General features: G+C 37.4%; 1 protein-coding gene across 3 annotated transcripts in view; it reads right to left on the bottom strand.

The window, feature by feature from the left end:
* The window catches only part of ANO3 (anoctamin 3), a 207008-nt gene that overhangs the window by 65512 nt on the left and 116654 nt on the right, over window positions 1–24842 (bottom strand). For all 3 annotated transcript variants that reach the window (XM_055722906.1, XM_055722907.1, XM_055722908.1), the window contains exons 3-4: window positions 23909–23980; window positions 11327–11463 (exon numbers count right to left, since the gene is read on the bottom strand). In XM_055722906.1, coding sequence (XP_055578881.1) covers window positions 11327–11463; window positions 23909–23980 — 209 coding nt within the window. The remainder of the gene's footprint in view (window positions 1–11326; window positions 11464–23908; window positions 23981–24842) is intronic.

Below are 24842 nucleotides of genomic sequence, written 5' to 3'. Positions count from 1 at the left end.
TGGATTATTTGCTATGAAATTTATAATACTCAGAGTTATATCCAATAGTTACACTCTCTATTGGTAAACAGAATCAAGTGCTAGTGCATGATATCAGCAGCATGAATACTGGGTAGCAGCTGACTTGCTTCTGCGTGAAAGGTTTTCCTTACTCCCACATACCTCACTGCCAATTTTTGACACATTTAGTGCCTCTGAGAACTCCTCAGTCTGCAAAACCTAAGGTTTTCTGACAAGATTCTTCCTCTCTCTATGCTTTTTTTAACTCCCAAAGAAAAAAATCAAGGAACAGTCATTCTCAGACCACCCAGTGTTACAAAGGAGTGCATCATCAGGCATATGAAAATGTAATTTAAGTACATTAAACCTCAATTCAGAGTCATGGAATCTTTTAGGTTTGAAAAGACCTTTGAGATCATCAAGTCCAACTGTTAACGTAACGCTGCCAAGTCAACCACTAAACCATGTCTCTATACCTAAGCACCACATCTACATGTCTTTTAAACACCTCCCAGGGAAGGTGAGGTGGTAGACTAAAGATGTGAAAATGTAAGTTTGAATATACACGTTTTTGAAGATCCAAACCTTTTTCAGGTTCAAGGCAGAAGCAATGAATCCACTCTTCAACAAAGAAGAATTCCAGCAGAGCTATTTCAAAAAAGCAGACTGGAGCTGCTTTTGTGGTCCATGAAGTGGGCAAAATCAGATGCAAAACACCTGGCCAAAATTCCCACAAAGGGGAGATCTCAATCTTCTACAATTTCTGTTCATGCAACTTCTGTACAGACATTCCACAAATTAAATCTACCTTTTTGTAATACACTTCTACCTTTCTTTGACTTCTTATTTCCAGTCTTTCTTTCCTCATTTCTAAAACATCTGGTTTTCTCAAGTCTTGAAAAAACATGTTTTCCTTCTCAGAACAACAACAATATGCAAATACTCCCTCAGATTCATCCGCACCACACAGAATTCTTTAGGGGCCACGTTCAATAAATAATGAGCTGTGCTGATAATGGAGAGAAATGTTCCATCTGTTCATCTCAGACCACTTTCTGAGCACTACCACCACAGGCTGAGCTGTGCAATCCTGAAGCCACTTAGCACAACCGTGCCGTGAACCTGACCTACACGCTATCAATTTCAGGACTGATTCACTTCAACGCTACTAGCACCGCTACTTTCACTTCAGTGCAATTCTCAGGCAATGTTGTTCACCTATATTAGCTGGAATACGTGTGCCACTAAAAGGAATTTATCTGGTGATTTAGGTGGGTTTTTTCAGTGGATTGCAAGGAGCTCCGTAATGTGTATGGGGAACAGGGAGCAGTAATTTCAGTTAAACATATGAGTCAAGGTATATTGGTCACTACCTACACCTAGCACAGCAAATCAGTCTGTTAGTACAATGGGCATTCAGGCAAAGCACATTTATTATTTCCCTGGTTTTTTGAACCAATCAATCTCTGAGTCATTCTTTCACCTTTTTCTCAATGCAGTGGAGGAGAAAAGCATCAAAAAATAATATATATACATATTGTGCAAAGCCCTTACTCTATTCTTTTTAAAACTTCCTATTTCACCTGAAAAATGGGTGAAAAATGGACTGATCAATGTTTTTCTCTCTAATTCTCTTCATCATAACTCTCTTCATTCATAATTCTCATCACCCTTTTAGTTTTCCAGATTTTCTGAAACACTACCCACTTGATAAGCTTTCCTAGATTTACACACATATGAGAAGTTAAATTTAAGTTTGATTTGAAAAAATTCTTTAGAATATTGTTTTATAATTCGGCTTGCAAACTCAGCATTTTAACTTCACCTCATTCTCCCCAAGTCTTTAAATACAAGAACTTTAAATTTCATCTATTTGTGTACTGGAGGTTGTGAAGTGCTTCCTCACTTGACAGTAAAAGTGTTCAGAATGCAGAATCATAATACACTGGTTTACATCAGAGTAAAATATTACCTGAGGTTTTGCCACTACAGATCTGTTGCAGTTCCTTGGCTTTATTATTTGTCAACATTTTTGAGTTGAGTCATAGCTTGTGATTATTACAGCAAATAACATGACACACTGCTTCAAAGTCTGAAACAGCGTAAAATCCAAAATACTGACATTATTATTCAACCAAAGTTTACACAAAACAAGTTGAGCAATTTAACCTAGGAAAAGAAGGTTTTCCTGAAGAAAAAAAAAAAAAAAGAAAAGAAAAGAGGTGAAATAGAAGTATAACAAATATTTAGCAAAGTTAGAAAATAAAGAGTTTACACTTCTACTAAAATATGGTGCTAGAAGAATTCCTTTGGATTTAATCAACATGGAGGGATTGTTCAAGAAACTATTTTTCAGATTCTAGTTAATAAGCAATGCCCTCTTTACCAAGAGGGAACAGCTGTTTTACAGGCTCTTTCTCCAATTAATTTAAATAGTACGATTTGCAGAAATTATAACTATTTCAACTTTGTTGATTTAAGTCTACTGTTCTGCTCTGTAGACTAATACTTTACCAATTTTTCACCCCACACATGGAAACAAATATTCCACAAGAGTGAGTTGGAAGCATTCCCGAAACAGAAAGCAAATATTAGATCCATGTAAGAGAAAATGACAAGGCACGCAGTTTAACATACCAGTATACTTGCATTTTTTTCCACCTTATACCAGTGAAAAGTTTAAGCTCGTGAAATAACACGCACTACCAAGGTAAATTCAGAGGTCAGCTAGACCCAACGCATCTGTTGCAACCATTAATTTCCCCTTGACTCAACTGTTGACAAGGCTCAACATGGCTAACGTAACAGCAACTGCTTAAAGGCTGACAAAAAAGGAGAGAACATGTACTAAAAAATGTGGTATTTCCCTCAACCATCCAATTTCACCTCACAGGTTTCTATGTATTTGGGAACTACCCACGGAATTCTTCTTCCAGAACTTTGTCCAGCTGCTGCCAAATCCATATAATCTTTCAGAATCCCCAACACCTTTGTTAAGGATTTCCGCAGCTCAGTTGTGGGAGGGCCACACACTCTTTTTTTGAGTTTGGGTCAAACTAGCTTTATTTGATGTTCCATGGCTATAATTCCACAAACAAATGTATGTGGTTTCTTAAGCTCTGTAGGACCTTATAATTACTTTAATACAATTAATGAAACTACTTGATTCAAATATTGCCTTAAATTTAACTGTACCCTTAAAAGATGTTATATTAATGAGAAATTACTATTTATTAAAACAATCACTATTCTTCTTTGGCCAAACATGTACAGTCCTCCTCTTATAAGGGACTTTCTTACAAAACTTCACAATTATCTACAGTCAGAAATGACCTATTAATAACAATTATTAATGCAGAGCAAACACTAATGATAAATATTTTAACATGTACATATCTAATCTACTGCAATAGTATATTATTTGTATTATATGAGTAATATAAAATATCGACTGTTTTGTAGACTGAAGTCAGACTTAATATTCAACGACACTTCACAGCATTCAAGCCAGGGCAAAAAGCTAACCTCTTGTAACAATCGCGTTGCAATAGTGACAAGGAAAGTTTTATTCGGGCAAAAATTCAAAGCACTTCAGTGTGAATTTGGCCTACAAAAAGCTGCACTATTAGATTCTACATGTTTTTATTTTAATAAATGTATTTATTTTAACTTAATAGCAACATCCAGTAAATCAAGTCTCACACGAAAGAAATTGTCTAACCTGTTTGTTTCACATAAAAGACTTTCATTACCATTATCTGACATATAAATGCTAAACGAAAAGCAGGGAACAAGACATATATTTTATGGCTTTACAGTTTCCTGAAATTTGCCAGCAATGGCAATGGAAATGAGCATGGTTTTAATCTATTTTGTACATGTAAATACAGAGGCTGACAATTCTTTATTTCAATATCTGTTAGAGTTTGCTGCTGAAGCACTTTGCAAATTGCTTTAGAATATATCTAAAAAATAGTTTCAGCTACTCCCTCCACACTCAATAGTCATAAATAAAACATCATTACATCACCAGCACAGCACAAGTGCTAGTCTGGCAGTGTGCACAGAGCAGACCCAGCCGAGAGCAGGTTACTCTGACCCAATGTACGCACACAGGGGGAAACAACTTTTACGCTGGCGTGCAGCTCAGGCAGTGAACAGTCCGTGTTTCAATTTCTGACTTCAAGGACTGTCGTTTACTTAATAAAAAGAATATAAGGAGTTTTCACATTTGTATGAACATACAGAGAACGTCAATTCTCTGCCACGGTTAACAACAAGAGCATTCACTTACATAAACACTGATTGAAACAGTACACAAGAATTAAGCCCCCACAGCATGATATGTTTATTTTGCTTCTGCAGTAGACAGGATGAAGTTCAACTTTCCTCTGTGTGGGTGGTAAAATTTGGATTTAGATTTGTAGAATTATGTAAAGGAAAGTAAATGTACCAACAGACTAGTGTCTGGGATCCAAAAGATAGATGGACGTGCACAGCTGAGCTTCGGTACTCTTCTTTTACATTCTGCAGCCCAGGTTTGCTAAATTTTTCGTCCCAAAATATTTTTATTTTATGGTGATGATGTTTAGAACAAAACTAATTTCCTCCCTACGACCGCTTGTGAACTCTGACAGCTAAACATGCTAGAGAAAAATCATTTTGGTAAACTCTTACCAATAATGAATCAACATCCTACAGACTCACTCAAATGTCTTGTTTTTTGTATTTTTTTTTCCCCCAGAGAAACTGTAAGAAGGGAAGGGAAGGGAAAAGGGAAGGGAAGGGAAAAGGGAAGGGAAGGGAAAAGGGAAGGGAAGGGAAAAGGGAAGGGAAGGGAAAAGGGAAGGGAAGGGAAGGGAAGGACCCACCAGCAGGAAAAGTGATGCTACTACTGGAAATGGAAGCACTGAATTCAAGCACCAAGCCCCAGCATCACCACTCCATAACAGCACCACCTCACCAATAGCATTTTTCAGAATCAGAGATGTAGGGAAAGATTGTAGAACCAGAAAACATTGGAGGAAGAAAGACAGACAAGTAAACAGACTGAAACATGTTTGCTTCCTCATGGAAACAACAACATGTTCACTGACCTACAGCTGACACATAAAACTTTTGTAAACACCACCATAAAGCTCATTGGCATGGAGCCTTACAGCCCAGACAGGACCACGTGGAACGTTCTCACTCTCTTCCTCTCTCTCAAATCACTTTGTCCACTTGCAAGGAAAAACAGCTTGGAATGGAGGGGTAAGAGGGGGAGAATGAAGCTCAAGGTGGAAAACACACAGGTGGGGCAAGGAAAAGTCGTCTGTCTCCTCATGTCTTGGTTTTTAAGAGATGTTTTATAGATAGCAATGGATGAGTTCAGGGCTAGTAAATCACGTATAAGACGGAACTAGCCATGGAAACAATGTCAGGAACTAGTGCAGGAATTCTGACAGAGGTCAAGTCTGATGCGTGAAATTCTTCAGCACTGTAACTACCTAAAGCTGCAAAATCCACATGAATAGCTTTCCTGTTCTAACTCTTGAGCGGAATGGTTATTTCTCATAAAAGAAAACTTTCCTCCAATATAATGTATTGTTCTTAGAACTTCGTAAGATGCTATTAAGTGGAATGATTACTGGCTGATTCATGAAAACCACGCCATTTATGTCGATTACTAATTCTCTCTACCAACATTACCATGAACTTTTCATTACCATCTTCAGCAATAGTCACACTGAAGGATGCTACCATTTCGGTGGTTAGTGTCTCCAGCCAGAGTTTATGACTCAACACTTACCTTTTAGTATTTTCTGGAAATAAATGCATTTCTGATGCTAACTACAACGGGCTGATTTCCATGAACAAATGTAAGATTCCTAATTCATGCTTGCTTTGGTGATTTATAAAATCAAACCTGGGACCCCAAGGAGGTTACAGGCCTCTTAAGTTACACAGAATTAGCTGTGAAAATATTTCAAAAGATTTTAAAATAGTACTGGAATAATTTTTTACATTTTAAAGTCATACTCTAAGAATACTCTGTGGTGTAGTTTATGAGAAATTTTCTAAGCACACGACTAAATCAGCAATAATCTTTAGGTGTTTGAAGGGTTTTGGAATGGATAAACCAGAAATAGATCTATTATGTACATCCTTTCAATTACTTAATTCCAAAAATATAGATTGATTGATTTTAAGTGTGTAGTGTTTTGTGCTTTTTTTCTTTTGCAAATAATTATGAGCATAATAACGTAGGAAAGAAATTTTGGGACATATTTGCATATGCAAAGACATCCAAACTATCTTCGGCATCAGAGACAACACAGCCTGGTTAACACGACAGGCTGCTGCAATTACCCATGGTAATGTATGTCTGTGCATACTGTGCTGTGCAGAGCCTAGCTGCTTTCTGAACAGAAAGGAAGACTTCCAGAAATATCTAACCTTACCAATAAAACTGCAGTTTGACTTTTTAAGAGTAAACTAAAGAGTCAGTAATTATTTTAGCTTTGTCACAGAGGGCTTTTTTTTTTCTCCCATTTTCATTCTGTTCAGTCGTACAGAGTAAGCATGAAAAATACATTTGTACATAATATGAACAATGCATTTTGCTTCAGGAAAGGAGTAGGCTTAGGTGGTCTTACACAATATTTTAAAAAGAAGTCTATTCAGCGTTACTGTGCGAGGAAGCAGAAATGGAAGATATTTGGAGACAGGAGGAGGCTTCCCATTTTTAATGCTTCTATTTGCTCTTTTAGGTCTCACAGGGAGGCCTTAATAAGAAGTGTACCGACATGACCACTGAAAATTTTTCTTTACATGCTTATTTTTTAAAACTTTCATCTTTACAATAAAATTACTTACTACTTTCCCTGCATTTCCTGAAATATTTTCTGAGGGTTTTCAAACTTAATTTCTGTTGCATTTTACCATGCCTTTCTACTCCAGTATACTGATTTTATCTGTTATCATTTCTTTAATTTTTTTTTTACTTTTGTGTTATTAGACTGCATTTGTGGACTACTGATCTATCAGGCTCCCTTTGCTCTTCTTTCCAGCACGTTGTTGTCTGCTGGCAACATCTTGTTCTTATTTATACACTAAAACATTTTTATTGCCACACTTTCTCCTTCAGCACACATGCCTGACGAATACTGAATACAGAGGCAGGATTATAAGTGAAATAATGTATGTGAACCTAGTGATAAATTTACAAGATTAGAACATACAGCAAGAATATGTGCAACTCTGAAAGTCATGGACTTCAAACAGGATAAAATGAAAACAGAAAATACCTCCTGCAAAAGTGTGGAAAATAACATATTAAGATTGAAGAACATTTTTATTCTGCAGATATTACATTTAATTCATTCCATTTTTCAAAACCACCATGAAATTCTGTAAGCAAAATACTTATTTTGCAGGAGAGAGAGGAATAGATATATTTGAAATTGCAAAGAATCCAAAAATATGCCTAAACAATGTATTTCGGGTTTCCACAGGCAGACTTATCCTTTAATAATCAATGCAATAATCTAAACTTACTGAGTTTTACTCAAAGTATAATGAATTTTCAGCAATATGTCCAGCTCATTAGATAAAATTCTCCATATGTTTTGGTCAATTGCTTATTTAAGTTCTTACTTAAAACTCCTTAGAAGTTTATGCCTCTCTTCCAGGGACTGAAAGAGAAATCATTGCAGACCCCATCCAAACAAAGGGAGTCTGGACATGCAGTATCACAGCGGATTTTGGTGGATACCAGGAAAAAGGCAGCAAACAAGGCTACTGTACAGGCAGCGTTTCTTTATTATTCCTGAAACCATAGCGATAATCTCTGAACTCTGTTCTAAAAATCCTTTCTTTACCTTGCCAAATAGCAAAATACACTACCTAGATAAAAAAATTCTTCTAATTAAAAAAAAAATCATCAGAACAAAGAGAGTAACAGGAATGTAGTGAATCAAAGTAAATGGAAATGTAATTTCTCAAATACTCCTATCTTGCCACAGTACACGTGATAGCAATCGGTACAGAAAAGAATTCACGGCTACTGACTTCACTGCTGCTTCAGACAAACGTTGCCTTCCATTCAAGCGATAAAGTCTATTTAAGCCTGCCTTCCTAAGAATAGTGAGACTAGAACATTTGAAATACCAACTTTCCAGGCAGGGGACTTCTCATTTCCTACATTTCCCTTGCAATAGCAGATACTACTCATTCCAGACTTTGCTCAGGAGCCACTTGTTGGCATCATTCCTCTGCTTGATGTCCCTTGGCAGAATCACATACATGAAGCCATACTTTCTACACAATCTCAACAGCAGTTGGTGCTGAAAAGACAGCAGAGATGGATAATGAAGACAGCTTTTTCATGGGCCTGAACGACTCACAATTTTTCAGTATGAAATCTGTGAATTCTGAAATGATACCAGCCTACACTAAAAAGATTGTGAGTTATAAATTATAATCAAGGAAACAAGAAAAGTAGATGACTATCAAGATGAATGTTGGCATCCAGATGCAGTGTTTCTGATTTTCATTCTCTGGCCAGACTGAGAGAACTCTTTTATCATGATACATCGGTTTCTTTTCCAAATATATGAGAGTACTTACCAGCTGTAAAGTTGTAAAGCAGTCTTCTATGCTTTCAACTGTCTCAAAAAGAATGAGAAGCCTCCTTTTGCTAGCTTTATATCCGTTTGGGGAAGAAGTTTCCATTAGACATCTTCCACCATCACCAAGATTTGTATGATAACCCAAAGGCAAAATACTGAACTTCTTTGCTAACAGAAGACTAATCTAAATCCCCTCTGCCTTTTTCCTGTGGAGGTGGGTGAACAGGAAACAGGAGAATCCGGCTTGGTTGCCTCGTGTGCTGGTTTTAGCTGGGATAGAGTTTTCTTCATAGTGGCTGCTGAGTGGCCCATGTTTTGGATTTGTGCTGGAAACTGTTGATGATTCAGGGATGTTTTAGTTACTGCTGAGCAGCTGTCACAGCGCCGAGGGCTTTCCTGCTCCTCAGCCGCCAGCCAGCAGGCTGGGGGGCACCAGGGGCTGGCAGGGGACACAGCCGGGACAGCCGAGCCCCACGGACCAAAGGGACATCCCATCCCATGCGGCGTCACGCTCGGCATGGAAAGCTGGGGGAGAAGAAGGACGGGGGGGACGTTGGGAGTGACGGCGTTTGTCCTCCCAAGTCACCGCTATGCGTGACGGAGCCCTGCTGTCCTGGGGGTGGCTGGGCACCTGCCTGCCCCTGGGGAGGGGGGAAGGGGAGAAGGGCTTCCTCGCTTTGCTTCGCTTCCGTGTGCGGCTTTTGCTTTACCCATTAAACTGTCTTTACCTCAACCCACGGGTTTTCTCACTTTTACCCTTCCAGTTCTCTCCCCCATCCCGCTGTGGGGGAGCGAGTGGCTGCGTGGGGCTGAGCTGCCGGCTGGGGTTAAACCATGACACTTCATTTGCAAAAACATTATAAAAGCAGAAGGATGTTTCTAAAGTAATTGCTGTGATAAAAACAGTTGTCAAGGCTAAAAGCCAGATGTGCTTTCAGAAGCCTGTTTGTAAACCCTGAAGCACTTTGTTTGGTAGGTCAGGACATACGCAGATCGAGACATAAAAAGTACATTTTTGTTTAAACTTAACATAAATACGAGGCTTCTCTTTAAGCTTTGAAAGAAACATAGCTTACTGGCTACCTATAAACTTTATATCAGTCCTGAATGCAGAGCTGGGAGAAAACACAGCTAGTGGTCATTTTATATTTAACATGAAAATACAAAAAAAATATTTTGCTTTAGCACAATGTAATGCCTGTTACTAGATAGAAATTATCTGTGACTAGATTTTTTGGTAGCAGCCTTATTACAAATATTTAGTGCTCTATAACCTAGTCTAAATCCTGCAGATTTTCCATTATTTTTTCTGTCTCTTAGGCCACATAAAAAGCTTTGTCTACCTAATCAACAAAATCAAACAAGAACATCTGTTATTATTTCTGCCTTAATTCATCTAGCTTTGCCAAAACAGCCAAAAATCTGTGAAGGCAAAAAGTTCTCATCGCAATGCTTTAGATTAAAATAGAACCCTTCTCTGTCAGTACCAAGGTTTCATTTTCATGTTACAGGTTTCAGATCCGTAAATACAATTATCTGTAAACCTACCTAAAAGTTATTAGACAGGTCTTATTATAGAAGGTTTTTTCTAAAAGCATCCCATGAAATGAAGTCTCAGAGATCACACCAACCTGCTACCCGTCTCCCAAAATCCTGTAGCAATGACGATCACTGTAACTGAGAGAACGAGCTTTCTTGCTCTAAATCTGAATTTAAAATCACAAAGCGCCAAAGGCATAATGGATGAGAGAACCATATAATGGCCTAATGAAGAGTATACTGTATGTAAAGCACAGAACCTTAAAGCAATTTAAGAACTTCTAGACTTTTGGCACAGGCTTATTCATGCCTTTATATGTCAAAAGTCAGAGAATCACTGGTAACAAAATTGTGCTGCAGAATATGCTACTTCCAGCACCAGAAGAAGAAAATTATTCAGAATTTCTTGAGGTTAAGTCGTTTGTCATACATTTGCAAGCAATTATACTTAATGGAAAGGAGAATTAAGGGTCTCCCAGTTCAGAGCAAGAACAAAAAAAAAATAAATACATGTTTTGAACTGATAAACCATTACAGTTCTTTGGCATTATAGTGGATGAACTGCTGTAGAAGATGCATTGTAATGAATACTGTGATTTGGTAATTACTAAGCAAGATAACATGTCAGTTTTATCTGGTGAGATGGCTTCTCCAGTGCTTTAGTTGAGGTTCTTGAAGATATTCCTGCTCTTCCCTACACGTAAGAGAATTTTGTCTTTCATTCAATGTGTCTAGCTATCATTTGGATTTTGCTTAGAAGGAGAATACTACCCTTCAGATCACTCTCGACTGACCATTTGCTACATGAACTTAGTTCTTCTAAACTGTCATAATTTCTAGAGGCCTCCCAGCTGACATGAACTTCATGCTGGGAATCCTATGTCCTAAATTCTGTGCAATATACATTTTTTGAGGAAGGCTCCTGCCTCTTAGATGAGATGATATGAATCACTGCAATCTGTGATTCTATATGATTTTGGGCACATTTGGTACAGAGAATTCCATTCACTGATTCTGTAGTTCAAACTATAATATGGGAGCCACCTAACATTTTTACCATGAGATGTCTGTTTATTTAAGCTGCAATTCACCTAACACCTTAAAAATTGTGTTTTAAAAATATTTGAGTACATTCTGACAACTGATACAATTCAATGAAGTTTTGTGTCCATTACCTTTAAAGATGATTTTGTCCGAGGTTCTGTTTTCTGTCTGGTAAGCTTGTTTTGAATAAGCAATGATTGATCTGTACGAGCATCATAATTTCCATGTTCTGAATCATCTGTGTATGTGTCTTTGTCCTTTCCTGTGTCTGAAGGAAAAACAGAAGAAAACAGCGGGATCATTGCCGGTTATAGTGGAGAGAAACTAACAGTTATGTTACAACCACAGCTGAACATTCCTTTTAAGTATCCATGTTTCAATAACTTATATTCTATCCTTTCCTGCAAAAGTTCTTTTTTACTTTAAATGTTACTGCGTTTGTCTTAAACTGGAAGTGACTTCTATTTTTAGTAGAAGGCCTATAGAAACTGTTTTTTTCTTACCATTCAAATCAAAGAAGCCCACAACATTTTTACAGTAGTTTTAAAAAAATCCACAAAGCGATATAAAGCTAATATTCAAATGCTTTTCTGCCTGACTCACAGTTGTTGAGACTCAAAATGTGTTATCAAATAGGCAAGTGCATCCTGGAGACCAGAGGAACATCTCATGTTTTAAATTTAAACAAGCAATCAAAATGCATGATTCCCCTACACACATGCTGCTCATCCTTATAGATAGGATTTGAAAATTTGCATATTAAAGCATTGCAGTGACCACTTTGGAACACATTGTAAGAGATGTACCTGATGGTGGTAGAAGACTGCTGACACCATGAAGAAAGAGTTTTCCTTATCATTGGATTTAATTGCCCGACAAAAGTTTTTAGAACTTAGCTGAGTATCCTAAGAAAGCTACAGGTGACTGAGGACCTTCCTTAAAGCTTACCAAGACCCACTCCCACAGTTTAAATTTCCTCCCGCTTCATCACTGCAGGCAAGTTAGGAGGACTCAAGTCTCTGAGTCATTCCACATCCGCTATCAGAAGGGAGAATTTTTTTTCAGACATTTAAATTCCCTGCACGTTCTCCAGAAAAAAATCATGCCAATACTTCCCATCTATACCCAGGAGGAGTAAAATGAGGGGTCGTGTCTGAACAACATTGGACCATGTAAGTTTTAATGACTGTTGGAAAATGGTTAGTCTTCAAAAAATATTTTAAAGATGAAAAAGATGGAATAATTATTCCCACACAATTATATCTTGGATAAATTGGAAATAGAAACATATCCAGACAAAAGTCACCCACAAATCCTGAGCCAAGTTCTCATCTCAGTTTTCACATCAACATGGGAAAAGTCAGGGGGACTGGGAACAGCATTTAGCCCAGTAATTCTAAACCCTAAATAGAAGCCAAGAAACAACTCATGGTTGCTGTGGGAACCACAATCTTGAATTTCCTGAATTTTATATTCATAAAACTCATCTGCAAAAACAAAGTTTTTTCATTAAGCTGTTCAGTTAAATTCTCCACAGTAAATACAACAGAAAAAAACCCAAAACCAACCACAATTATCTCATATAGCCTAAACATTTCTGAGATGGAATATTAAACTGGAACATTTATCAAGGGCTGGTTTGTTTCTGCAATTTAGCTACTTACATAATGATTACACAAAATGAGCCCTCCGTAATTTCTGATATTGGTATTAACCTCAGTAAACCTGCAACGGGATTCCTCAAAGTACAAAATAGCCTGTTTTAGTTGTCAGAGCACCAAACTCAGAAATTTTATTTTAAACAACGCTTTAACCTAAACACAGGTTACTCTCTGGTCAACCAAAATGAATGTACTAAAAAGACTGTGAAAAAGCTTTTAAGTAGCAGGTATAAAAAGCAGGAAACAAGATACTTAAAACAACTTTGCACATTTGACTCATGCCCAGGCATGCTGAGCTCTTGGCATTACCAAAGATCGAGAGTCTGTAATACAAATCCAGTAAAACAAAGAGACAGGCTTATGAAACCCAAACTCTTGCATCTAGATAGGTCATTTAAACTGAAAGACTTTATTTACATTAAAAAGTCTATTTTAAAGCAAGACATTTTAGAGGATTAGAGATTATGAGTCCACCTAATACTCGAAAAAACCCTTTGCAAAACTACATAATGTTTTATTTAAACAGTTTATACTTATGTCATAAGTTTTTCCTTAGGGCTCAACACACTTTATCTGCTAAACATTTTTATGTTTTCAAGATCACCTTTTAAATTGTAGCATGTATTTTCTGTAAAAAATTATACGTTTTCTTTCATTTAGAGATACCTGCTATCTTGTCTGCAATGTAGTCAGAAAGGGTTTAGCAACAAAAACCCCCATAAAAATAAAGAAATGTAGAATTTAAAAGGCACGTTTCCTATACAAAATTTATCAATACTTACTACTGTATCTTTTAGGAATTGACGATTTATTTTGTGCACGTAAAACACTGTCAAACAAAGTAACGGTATCAATGCAGTAAAAAGAGAAATGAAGGTTTAAACATAGCATTTAAACGTTGAACTTGATGAAGCATTTGTTTTACCTGTCTGAGAAATCATCAGACTGAGATACACAGCATAAATCAGACATTTTTTAAAAGTTTTATTTAAAACAAAACTGTTTTAAAAAACATTCATGTAGGTTTTAGACATTACTGTCAACAAAGAACCTGATGTATGCTTTGTAGATACTCTAAATAGACTAGTAGTCCCATTTACCTCTTCTGCAGCATATATTAAAGCAAAATCTTTAGTATAAATAATTATACTCAAAGAAAAAGTTGAACTGATTGCATGATAGTGCTATACCAGAACAGGTTAGAAAGAACAACTGCAACATGTGTGTTTTGGGAGGCTCATTTTGTTTCTTAAGTAGAACTTTTTGTAAAGTTTTTTTGAATAGTTTTAAAATTTCTAAAGGAGAGAGAATGAAATACGTCGTGTTTAGAAAAAGACCTTTAGAGAAGGTGACAGAAATGAAATTGCCACCAACAGCATTGACTATGTTTTTGTATTTTTCTATGATCAGGTGCTTTTTCTGTAACAAGGTATTCACCACTTTTATTAAAGGAGAAAGTCTCTCTTCTGTGATCTTCCCACCCAACAGGTCCAAATGATATTTTCTTAAAGATAAATTTAAACAACCTAAATCAACTTGAGCTTGATTGTTCTTAGTGTCACCAATGCGTGCTACAATATGCAGTGATTAACCTCCTTAAGTCTTCCTTCAATAACCACAGTCTCCAAACTTCCATGACATTTTTGCATAACGCTCATTTATAAAGTAGCACCATTTTCTGCCATCCTTCCCTCCACAATCTCTGTTATGTCATTTTGCATTATAACTGCCATTTGGGATTGCCACAAGGGAAACCAAGATAGCATCCCTGAATGTCATGGCTGGGGTTGTACTGCCCAAGGACTTTTTTAATGTAACATACCCCAAAAGCAATGGTGCGGACTAACAGTCTTTCTCTTTGACTCGCATTATAAGTATCCATCTGATTTATTTGAGTTATTCTATTACATTAAAACTTATGTGGCAGTTGAAAACTTTTTGAACTGTTGTCACATGAGAATTCTTATTTTTAAAAAAATCACTGAAGTTACGTGTACAAATTGTAAGCCCCAAGTACCCTGTTACAGAAAGGAAAATTAATATGCTATTATGACTTCAACTCAGAAAGGGAAGGTTTCTGTATTAAACTGTTTAGCTTTCCTGAATACTGCAAAAATAAATAAAAAAAGGGCTGAATTTTAAATCAAGATGAGGATACTAAATCAGAGAAAAGGGTGACAGCTTCTTATTCTAGAGACAGAGGCCAAATCATTTCAATGAAGTCCATGGAAATATCACTATTCAATTCAGCAAGTCAAAGACTTCTCTTTAATTAGGTACAAACTTAAAGCAGATGCACCCATATAATTGTTACCATACCTGAACATATAACCAAGTGATGTGTACTGTCACCTTGGATCCACACTCAAGTATAAAATGATTTATAACAGACTCAATCATTAACCAAGCAGATAACAGCAGTAGTTGCTTTGTTTTGCTATCTTGTAATACAAAGGTATGATGAGTAAATTCAGTCTTCATACAGCACAAAACCCTATCTACGCTTCCTGACAGATACTTCTGCTATGCTTGAAGCATGACAGTAAGATTTGCCTTAAATGCACTTACAAGATAAAATGCTGGAAAGACTTTAATTTCTGGGAGTCTTTCACCTAGCAATGCAGAAGCATTTAGTTTAGAAATTGATTCCTAGGTCCACACATTGCACCTTGATTTTTGGGTCATCTTAATTGCTTGGCTAACTTTCTTGCCATCATACTTTTCTAAAGGGCCAACAGTGCATTTTAATTTTATGACAGAGGATGAAAAGTACATGTCCTGTATTCTCTGTAACATGTAATACATCAATATATATTAGAGAACTGTAATGAAAGTTAGCAAATGTTTTTCAGTTGAAATGTGGCATAGTTACAGATAATTAATAAAAAAAAAAATATTCCTAAATAGCTTCTGTTTCACAAACTTTGATATGATGACTCGACTCAATCCTTTGAGCCTTTACACATTTAGGGATTGCAAAGCTTTAGTAAGAATGAGATTATTGGTGAAGAAATTAATCTCCTTTTGTCCTAATTTTTGTCCTAGAAACAACAAATAACCTGGAGAAGGACATCACTAGACACCTGGATAAATGACACTGTGATGGATTTAGGTCATCTTATTTTATTCTGCTGTGTACCTGGAATACTGTATTATATACATAACATAGCAGGTTTTCCAGCTACCTGTGTATGTGCCTTTATATATCAAAATCTACCATAACAGGCAAGCACAGGCTTTTCTTAATGTACAATTTCTCGTGAGCTTTCAGTGGTAACTATTACACAGAATATTTCTCATTTTCTAAAAAGGGAGCCAGGCAGGTATTACTGCTGTTTGGAGGAGTTAAGATGGTGTACGCAATCAGTACAGACAGATTAAATCCCTAAAGCACTTCAATATTTTGAACCTCAATATTCAGTCTGAAGACTAATCCTTATTATGTTTCAGTGAGCACTATGTTCATAACGGATCACACAGCTTCTTCCTCCATGCTGCCAGCTCTCCGGGAATGAACCAGCTCTACCATGGAAGCAGGACAGCTCCCACACACACCAGCTATAGGACAAACTGTCCTGCTGCAGCTTTTCAGCCATCTCACAACACAGTCAGGATAGATGTGATGGCCCTTACCTATGCAGGCATTGCCTCAGGACCACAAGCTTCTGAAAAAAATATGCTAAAAGTCACAACGGAAACATCCTGTTTCTGTTGAAGGAGAAACAGAACCTGTTTTTCTTGAGTCGTACCCTCCATGACCTTTCAGTCCCTCCTTTCATGTAAACACTGTATGTGTTGCACAGGTTATTCTGTCTATGCTGGTTTATCACATCACTTAATAAAAATTCACTTACAAGCGCTTCTGTAACCAAGCACTGAAAATCTTGCTATCATGCAGTTATTACGACACTTCGTTAGATTGTTAATTTTGGCTCAGGTCTTCATTTCTCAGTTCACTGCATTGCAGCATGGCACATAAGCAGGGGAGTTTCTTATCTATGAGCTTTGTATTAATTGGATTCAGGTTATATTCAGAATGCCAGGTAACCGTTACAGCAAAATTATGAACTACCTGATTCATGACCAAATTCCTATCTAGGAAGGATTTCAAGTCATGCTAAGGAAAATGAGTTACTATGCATAAATCCCCCATAATTAACCTGAATCAGGAAAGAAAAAAAAAAGGAACTGAAAAAAGAATACATTAATTAGTGTTGTTTTATTTACTAATGAGTGTTGGGTTTATTTGCCAAATAACCTAAAATTAGATATTGGTTACATCTAAATACTGAATGCCAAATTCTGTTGATTATATTAACCATTCATCAGTCATTTTTTACATCTTATTTGAAACAAAATATTTCAGCCTAACAGTGGAGGGCAGACCCTCGTATGATCCTCTACCATTTCTGATGCTACAATCTGCAAAGCTACTTATATGAGTCCTTGTGTCAGAATGAGCAAGTTGAATTTTTAAGTTAACAAGCAGACTATCAGGTTCACAACTCTTTCTCCTGAAAATCTTGATGCCTTAGCTATGCATTTGGTAAACCAGATTTTTAAAGGCATTAGTCAGTATTGTAATATGAAATCCCATTTGTAAATCTGGCCCTGAGGGAACTGGCAGATGAAGTGGCTAAGCCATGGTCCATCATATTTGAGAAGCTGTGGCAGTTCAGTGAAGTGCCCATGGACTGGAAAAGGGGAAACGTAACGCCCATTTTTAAACAGGTAAAAAAGGAAGACACAGGCAGCTACAGGCTGGTCAGTCTCACGTCGGTGCCTGGCAAGATCGTGGAGCAGAACCTCCTGGAAACTATGATAAGGCACTTGGAAAAGGAGAAGGTGATTTGTGACAGCAAACACGGCTTCATTAAGGGCAAATCGTGCCTGGCAAATTTGGTAGCTTTCTATGACAGCGTTACAGTGTTGACGGATCAGGAAAGAGTGACTGACGTCATCTACCTGGACTTGTGCAAAGCTTCTGACACTGTCCTGCAAAACATCCTTGTCTCTAAAACGGAGACACATGGATTTGATGGATGGACTGCTCAGGGGATAAGGAACTGGCTGGACAGTCACACTTAAAGAGTTGGAGCCAATGGCTCAACGTCCAAGTGCAGACCACTGACGAGTGGCATTCCCCAGGGGTCCATACTGGGTCTGGCATTCAACATCTTTGTTGGCAACATGGACAGTGGGATGGAACACACCACCCTCAGTAAGTTTGCCAATGACACTGAGCTGTGTGGTGGTGTTGCTGGAGGGAAGTGATGCTGTTCAGAAGGACCTTGACAGGCTACAGAGGTGTGCCCGAGTGAACCTCATGAAGTTCAACAAGGACAAGTGCAAGGTTCTGCCTGTGGGTTGGGGCAATCCCAAGCACAAACACAGGCTGGATGGAGAATGGACTTAGCACATCCCTGAGGAGAAAGATTTGGGGGTGCTGGTGGATGAAAAGCTCAGCACGGCCCAGCAATGTGCACCTGCAGCCCAGAAAGCCAACTGAATCCTGGGCTGCATCAAAAGACACATGGCCAGCAGGTGGAGGGAGGTGATTAACCCCTTCTACTCCACTCTAGTGAGACCCTCCCTGGAGTGCTGCTATCAGCTCTGGAGCCCCCTACATAAGGACATGGACATGTTGGAGTGAGTCCAGAGAAGGGCCACAAAGCTGACCAGAGGGCTGGAGCACCTCTCCTGTGAAGATTGGCTGAGAGAGTCGGGGTTGTTTGGCCTGGAGAAGAGAAGGCTCCAGGGAGACCTTACAGCAGCTCCCAGCACCTGAAGGGGCCAACAGGAAAGCTGGAGAGGGGCTTTTTACAAAGCCATGTGGTGATAAGACAAGGGGCAATGGTTTTAAACTGAATGAAAATACATTTAGATGAGATATTAGGAAGAAATTCTTTACTGTGAGGGTGGTGAGGAAGCATTCACAGCCAGGCTGGATGGGGCTTGGAGCAACCTGGTCTAGTGGAAGATGTCACTGTGCATGGCAGGGGGCTTGGAACAAGATGATCTTTAATGTCCCTTCCAACGCAAACCATTCCATGATTCTCACAGTGTTTGAAAGGGAACACAAAAAAACAGAAGTCAAACCTGGCAACACCAGCGATAGCGATTTTAACAACAGAGAGGGAGCTAGCAAATGGATAAGCACACCACATGTCAGTCCAGATACTGCCACTGTCCTTCTGTTCTTCTGCTAAACCCAAAGGATGATTTGAGAAAAGATCAGACCATTCAGTGGAATATTATTTACTGGTTTTGTGAGCCTTTGCACCTTACACAGCTCTTTTATACCTGTACCATGCATTAGAAGAGCGTTTATCTCAGTTATGGCAAGAATAAATCTATTCTTCCCTAGAAAAAGGGAGTTATGACCCAAAGTGAAACAAGTTCTCCTGCAAATCATATAAATTCCATTGAGCTTAACTCCAGAGTGCTTCATCTTCAGTTCAACAATAAAGAACTGCTAAGTCAACTGACCTCTGAAGCACACTCAAAACTACAAAATGGTGTGTAGTAACCACCCCCTACGATTTCAACAGAGAATACTGAAGGGGATTTTTCAGCTGTTCATGGAGATAAAATTCTACTGCAAATAACCTCGTCAAAATTGTTTACATTCACATTTCTTTCAAAGAAGACGGCCAGCCGAATTTGTGATCATTCAAAGATAAGGTTTGTTACCTTTGTGCATGTGATGGCCTTTAAGGAAAAAGAAATGTATTATTTTAAAAATTTACCAATTACTGTTAATTTATAATATAATATTTATAATATTTATAACATACCCTGGCACCAGTGGAGCAGCTCCTGGATTAACTCACTCATTAGTTAACCTTAATGTGTCTGCAATAGTTGTTTCTATTATTTAAAAAAAAAACACCAAAAAACACCAACTATAGAAAAACAAATTTTTATCAATGTGACTCTGTATGTAGTTACTATGTAGCTACCAGGAACTAACTATTCCCCACTTACATTTTCCAGCTTCAACTAGAGCTACAAGCTATTATTAGTAGCTGCAGTAAAGACAGAAATTCAGTAAATGAAGTTAAAGCTATGTCATTTAAATCCAGCTGGCACAATCAAAGTAATTGCTGAGCATGTCTTTCAGAAGAAAAAAAAAAGCAGAGTAAAACCAGAATGGAATATAAATATACACCACATTTTTAAAGTAAGTATCCACAGTCAGAAGACTGAAAAAAAGTGTGTGTATATATATCTCTATCTAAAAGAATTCCCTTTGAGACAATGAATGTCAAACATTTGAGTGTCACTGGTGTAACTTTCAAATGTATTAAAAAATGGATGACACCAGAATTATATTGTTACAGCAATGAGTTCAGACTTTAACGTCCAGGTTCTTGTGTAATACGAATTTACATGGATCTAGAAACACTGCACAAGTACGTTCATTTTTTCTTGTGTTTACCTCTTACAAGACTCTGACACTCAATTCTGAAAAAGTATGAAAAATATTTCCCCTCCTTTGCTAAATCTATGCCTTTTAAGTGTTTGTGACTTTTGCATCAGCATCAGAGAGCAGCCCGGGTAAGTCCTGTGCCACAGCTATACTGTTGTTACCTAAACAAGCACACAGAGCATCTGACCGTCTCTGTCAGCTCACATAAGCAACTCTCCAGTGTCCGGCATCAAAGGGTATACACCTAGGTAGTAAATATCTCTACTGTCCGTATAGGGGTTTCTGAAGTCTTCACATTTCATACCAGAACAAAATCTTTAGGCATCTTTCAGGAAAAAAATCAATTCTTACCTTAAGACCGCCTGTAACTATGTTACGGAGTTGGTCTTTCCTGTACGATTCAGCAATGGCAAACTCAGCCTTCCCTGCCACACAGCTTCAGCAGCAGGGTACTGGGTCCTCTGCAGTGGTCTTCCCACAGCAAGAAATCCTACCCTCCTCTAGCCTTGCATAAATATTTCTGAAAAAGTCCTGACAAATTTTAATGTTCTCGTCAAAAGCTTGTTCAGAGAATTCCCCCATGTGGTTATAGGATTTGACTAGCTACTTTCAGCTAAATGAGTTGACAAAAATGAATGTGTCTTGTTGAGAAGAAATTCACTGTAATTAAGTTTTTAAACTATATTATATTGGTTAGCAAGCCTCTTGGTCTCTTGGAGAAGTTCTCAGATAAAAAAGCATTTTCAGAACAGTCAAAAAGCAGGAATCTTCCATTCATTTGTTGAGTAAAAACCTTAAAAGAAGCTGCAGTGGAGCTGGAGGGATTAACGTTCTTCAGTGAACTGGGAACTCTGATCTTAATGTCATCCTTTTGTGGACTTAAGTCCCAACAAGTGATGAAGGTCACTTCAGCAAGAACTTTATAGTCTTCCATGATGCAAACACTTTGGAAAAGAAACCACTTTTTCAAGGAAGGAGAGGTAATAACATGATTTTGCACTGGACTGAACACCAAATTCTACAGACACGCTTTGAGAAATGTTTTGAGAAATGTTTTACTTAATGTCCACATCCAAGCAATAGGTGATTTCCACCTAGGTCAGATGCAAAAGCCCTGATCATAACCTTCACGGGGTGGAAACTCTCGTAAAGTTTTGGCTAATCACTGAGCATTCCAGTGTCTCTGAAACCTCATAGCTTGTTATATGTTACAGAAGCTCAGTGCACATTTTCTGATTCCTCAGACTAAAACCACTACTTACCACCTAAAACTGGCAAGAAAAAGAACATAAATCCATAATGCCCTTGATCCCATTTGTCTGTGCTAGCAGTAACAAAGGTGTAATACATTATCTTCTTACTTTATAAAGCCATCGATGTCACTAACCAAACAAGTCCTACGATTAATGGCCTCATCTATAGTCAAATGAAATAAAAGAGAACTTTCCAGTGAAGTCTTTCATCTGATGCCCATCTGATGTTAATCCCCTTCTCACAAAATTATAGTTTGTCTATGGACAGAACTCTGGAAAAGGAGAAAATCATTTAGCCTATTTTATGTACAGTTCCATGATGCTGCCTAATTAAAAATTCACCATATACACTTAATCCAGTATTCTTTCAGGTTATCAGGAGAGCTGTTTGAAAAGGTTCACTAAGATGATGATACCCATTAATCAGCCTACTTTGCAAACTCCAAAGTGCCGGAGTACTGACTAAAGCATGCAGCAGTGCTGCATCACTTACGCCTATTTGGTGATCAAGTGATCAAGCAGCAGTATACGTTGTTTGGTTTTTGGGGTTTTTTTGCCTCCTTTCCCCTGTCATCCCATTCAGGATAAAATAAAAAATTTTAGTCTTGCAAACAAATTCTTACCCACATCAATATGATCGTCAAAGACAAACAAACTGTATTTTGAAGGTTTATAGAAAGGCCATTTTTTTAAAAATTCCCCTTTAACTGTCCTCGATTTCTCTTTGTGAATTTAAAAAAATGAAGATTTTTTTTCCTGAGCCTAACTAATAATGCTGATTTTTATCTAAAGCAATTCTTACTACTGACTTCAGGCATTTATTTATAAACACTGTTTCCTTTCTTGCTTGTAGCTGAACATCCTAACCAATTATAAGTCTGTAAATACACAATAACTTCAAAGATTTCAGTGTTCTGATTTGGGATTCACTCAATTAACACAGGCAAATCAATGAATCAAGTCAACAAAGGGCTACCATTTAAATATTTTCTGTCTCTTCAAAGAGTATAGCTGTAGTCAGAAGAGGAGAACCATCCACACCAGTTTAATACAATTTTGAGCTGATGAGGCTCAAACTACCTTTTCCTCAGTCACTGAGCCCTCCACTTTTCATTTCAGGTTAAAACTAGGTGATGTGAATGAAAAATAGTGGATTGCTTACTATGAGAAAAGAAATACTGTTGCCATATATAAATATCCAATCATATCAGCCCATGTATGTGTGAGCCATTAGTAAAAAATAGAGCAGGATATTAAAAAAAGATTAAAGGAAATTATAAAAGTGAAATTTTCTAGTATCTGTGCTTGCCTATCTAATAAGCCCAATTACACTGACAGAGTGCTGTAGCTTCAACTTGAACCTTACTGAGACACGTGATTCTTTTATAAAAATCTTACGCCGAATTTTTGGTCCACATCATGATTTCAGAACATTTTGATTTTGTTTTGGAGGAAGTATCAATTTCACTCAGATTTCCAGTAGCTACCTCTTTAGGAGATCTTGAAGAGCCTCTTATCCATCATATATTTTGAGCATCAAGAAAAAAAATCGATACTAAAACATGTGAGAGGTGAGCAGAAACAGCTTTCTGAAAGCAGATTGCTTTCCTTCAGCATGAAGATACGATTTCTAGTTTGATGCTACATTGACTGAGCAAAAAGATCTACCACAGTAGTTGTGCAAGGTGCAGCAATATCTGTGTGTACTTCAGGTGGGTAATACACAGCCAGAGAATTTCAAAATTAATTAATTTTGGAACTTGCAAATTACTATTTGTGTGTATATGCAGACTCATTTTGCAGTTGCAAGCATGGAATCATTCTAAGAATTACTCCTTTCCTACATTCTTTGACTTAATTAAGGTATCAAAATGGTATTAATGCAGGTATAAATATGCCCCAATTATAGCTATTTTTCTGCATTTTTTAATTTATTTTTTTTCCAAATTGGAACACCTTTTATACATGAATATCTGAAGCAAAACCAGCCACATAACAACTGTAGCAATGACAATACTGAATAACATGCCTATACAGGAACAATAATAATGGAATAATAGTAACTATTGAAATGGAATTTCAAATACATGCTTCAAAGTGGTTGTGTTATGAAGGATTGTTATAGGAAAAGGTTACACAGTGCATGAAAAAAATACTGCTTTGCCTTTATTCCCTGTTTGCTATTAGTCTAAAAGGTGAGAAAGTATCAGGAAATCTATGACAGCACATATTTCTTTAGTCATATTTAGTCTCCTCTTAAAAAAACATGGCAGTTCAGGGTAAATAGGGCCCTTCCACACTTAAATACTGCAAGTGTAACTGAAGAATCATTAATTTATTATTATTTCAGTTCAGACAGAAACTTACCTAAAAATGGATCGCTGTATTCTGTATTAGATAGCTTAAGCAAGTTGTTTTCCAAAGTCTCCATCACTTTAGCTGCAATAAATCCAATATTCATATCAGCATTCACATGCATTTTGTAAGCATGAGATATACTTTTTAAAGCTGTCAGTGACTCAAATGAAAATCTTTAAAATTAAATTCAGAAGAGTGCTTTCCAATGGCTTTCATTCTATTCCTGAGACAAGTTTAACTCAGTGAAATAACTACTAGAGCAATAATTAGTGCTTATCAACATTAGGGAAGGACTTATCACAATTCAGTAGCAGAAGCCAGCCAGGTTTATTTATTTTCTAAAGGTTCACGCACAGTTGGCAATCCTGTATGGCAACAGTTGGCAACGGGTGACACACACAGTGACTGGGATCTCCAGCTAGACTAGTCTCTCTGTTAAGGCATGTTTATCTGTTAAAATAAAAATCCTAAAAGCAAAGCAGTTCCTTTGTCCAACACAAGCTAAAATTATTAGGGATTAGCTCACCTTCCTCTCATTATCTCCATAACCACTCTTCCTTGATTCTGCTATTCATGAATGAATGCATCTGCTCTTACATGTTTGTAAAGACATATCTTGCCAAAGGCTTAATATTTATTTTTTTCTTTCTCTCCCAAGACAGGCTACAGAAACCTTCGTGCTCTTCCCTAGCCTACAGGAGCACTTTCTTTGTCTTGTTTTCAGTGAGAAGGAAATAATCTTGTAATTCAGAAAAATTAGTTTAAGCCTCACTTCAAACATTGTAGAGATTCACTCAAGAACTCAGTGCCAAGATTCTTCTAGCTGTTTTGTGCAAAAATATCTCTCCAACAAACTGTACATATCTGAACAAATCAAAGCTCATCAGATGCCCCTATAATTTAATGAAAAATGCTAAAAAAAAATATGTAAGACATCAGAAGA

This window comes from Falco cherrug, chromosome 10, assembly GCF_023634085.1.
Source record: "Falco cherrug isolate bFalChe1 chromosome 10, bFalChe1.pri, whole genome shotgun sequence".
NCBI classification, from domain to species: Eukaryota; Metazoa; Chordata; class Aves; order Falconiformes; family Falconidae; genus Falco; species Falco cherrug.
The sequence above is the reverse complement of the archived record's forward strand: the minus strand, read 5'-3'. Positions and strand labels throughout refer to the sequence as shown.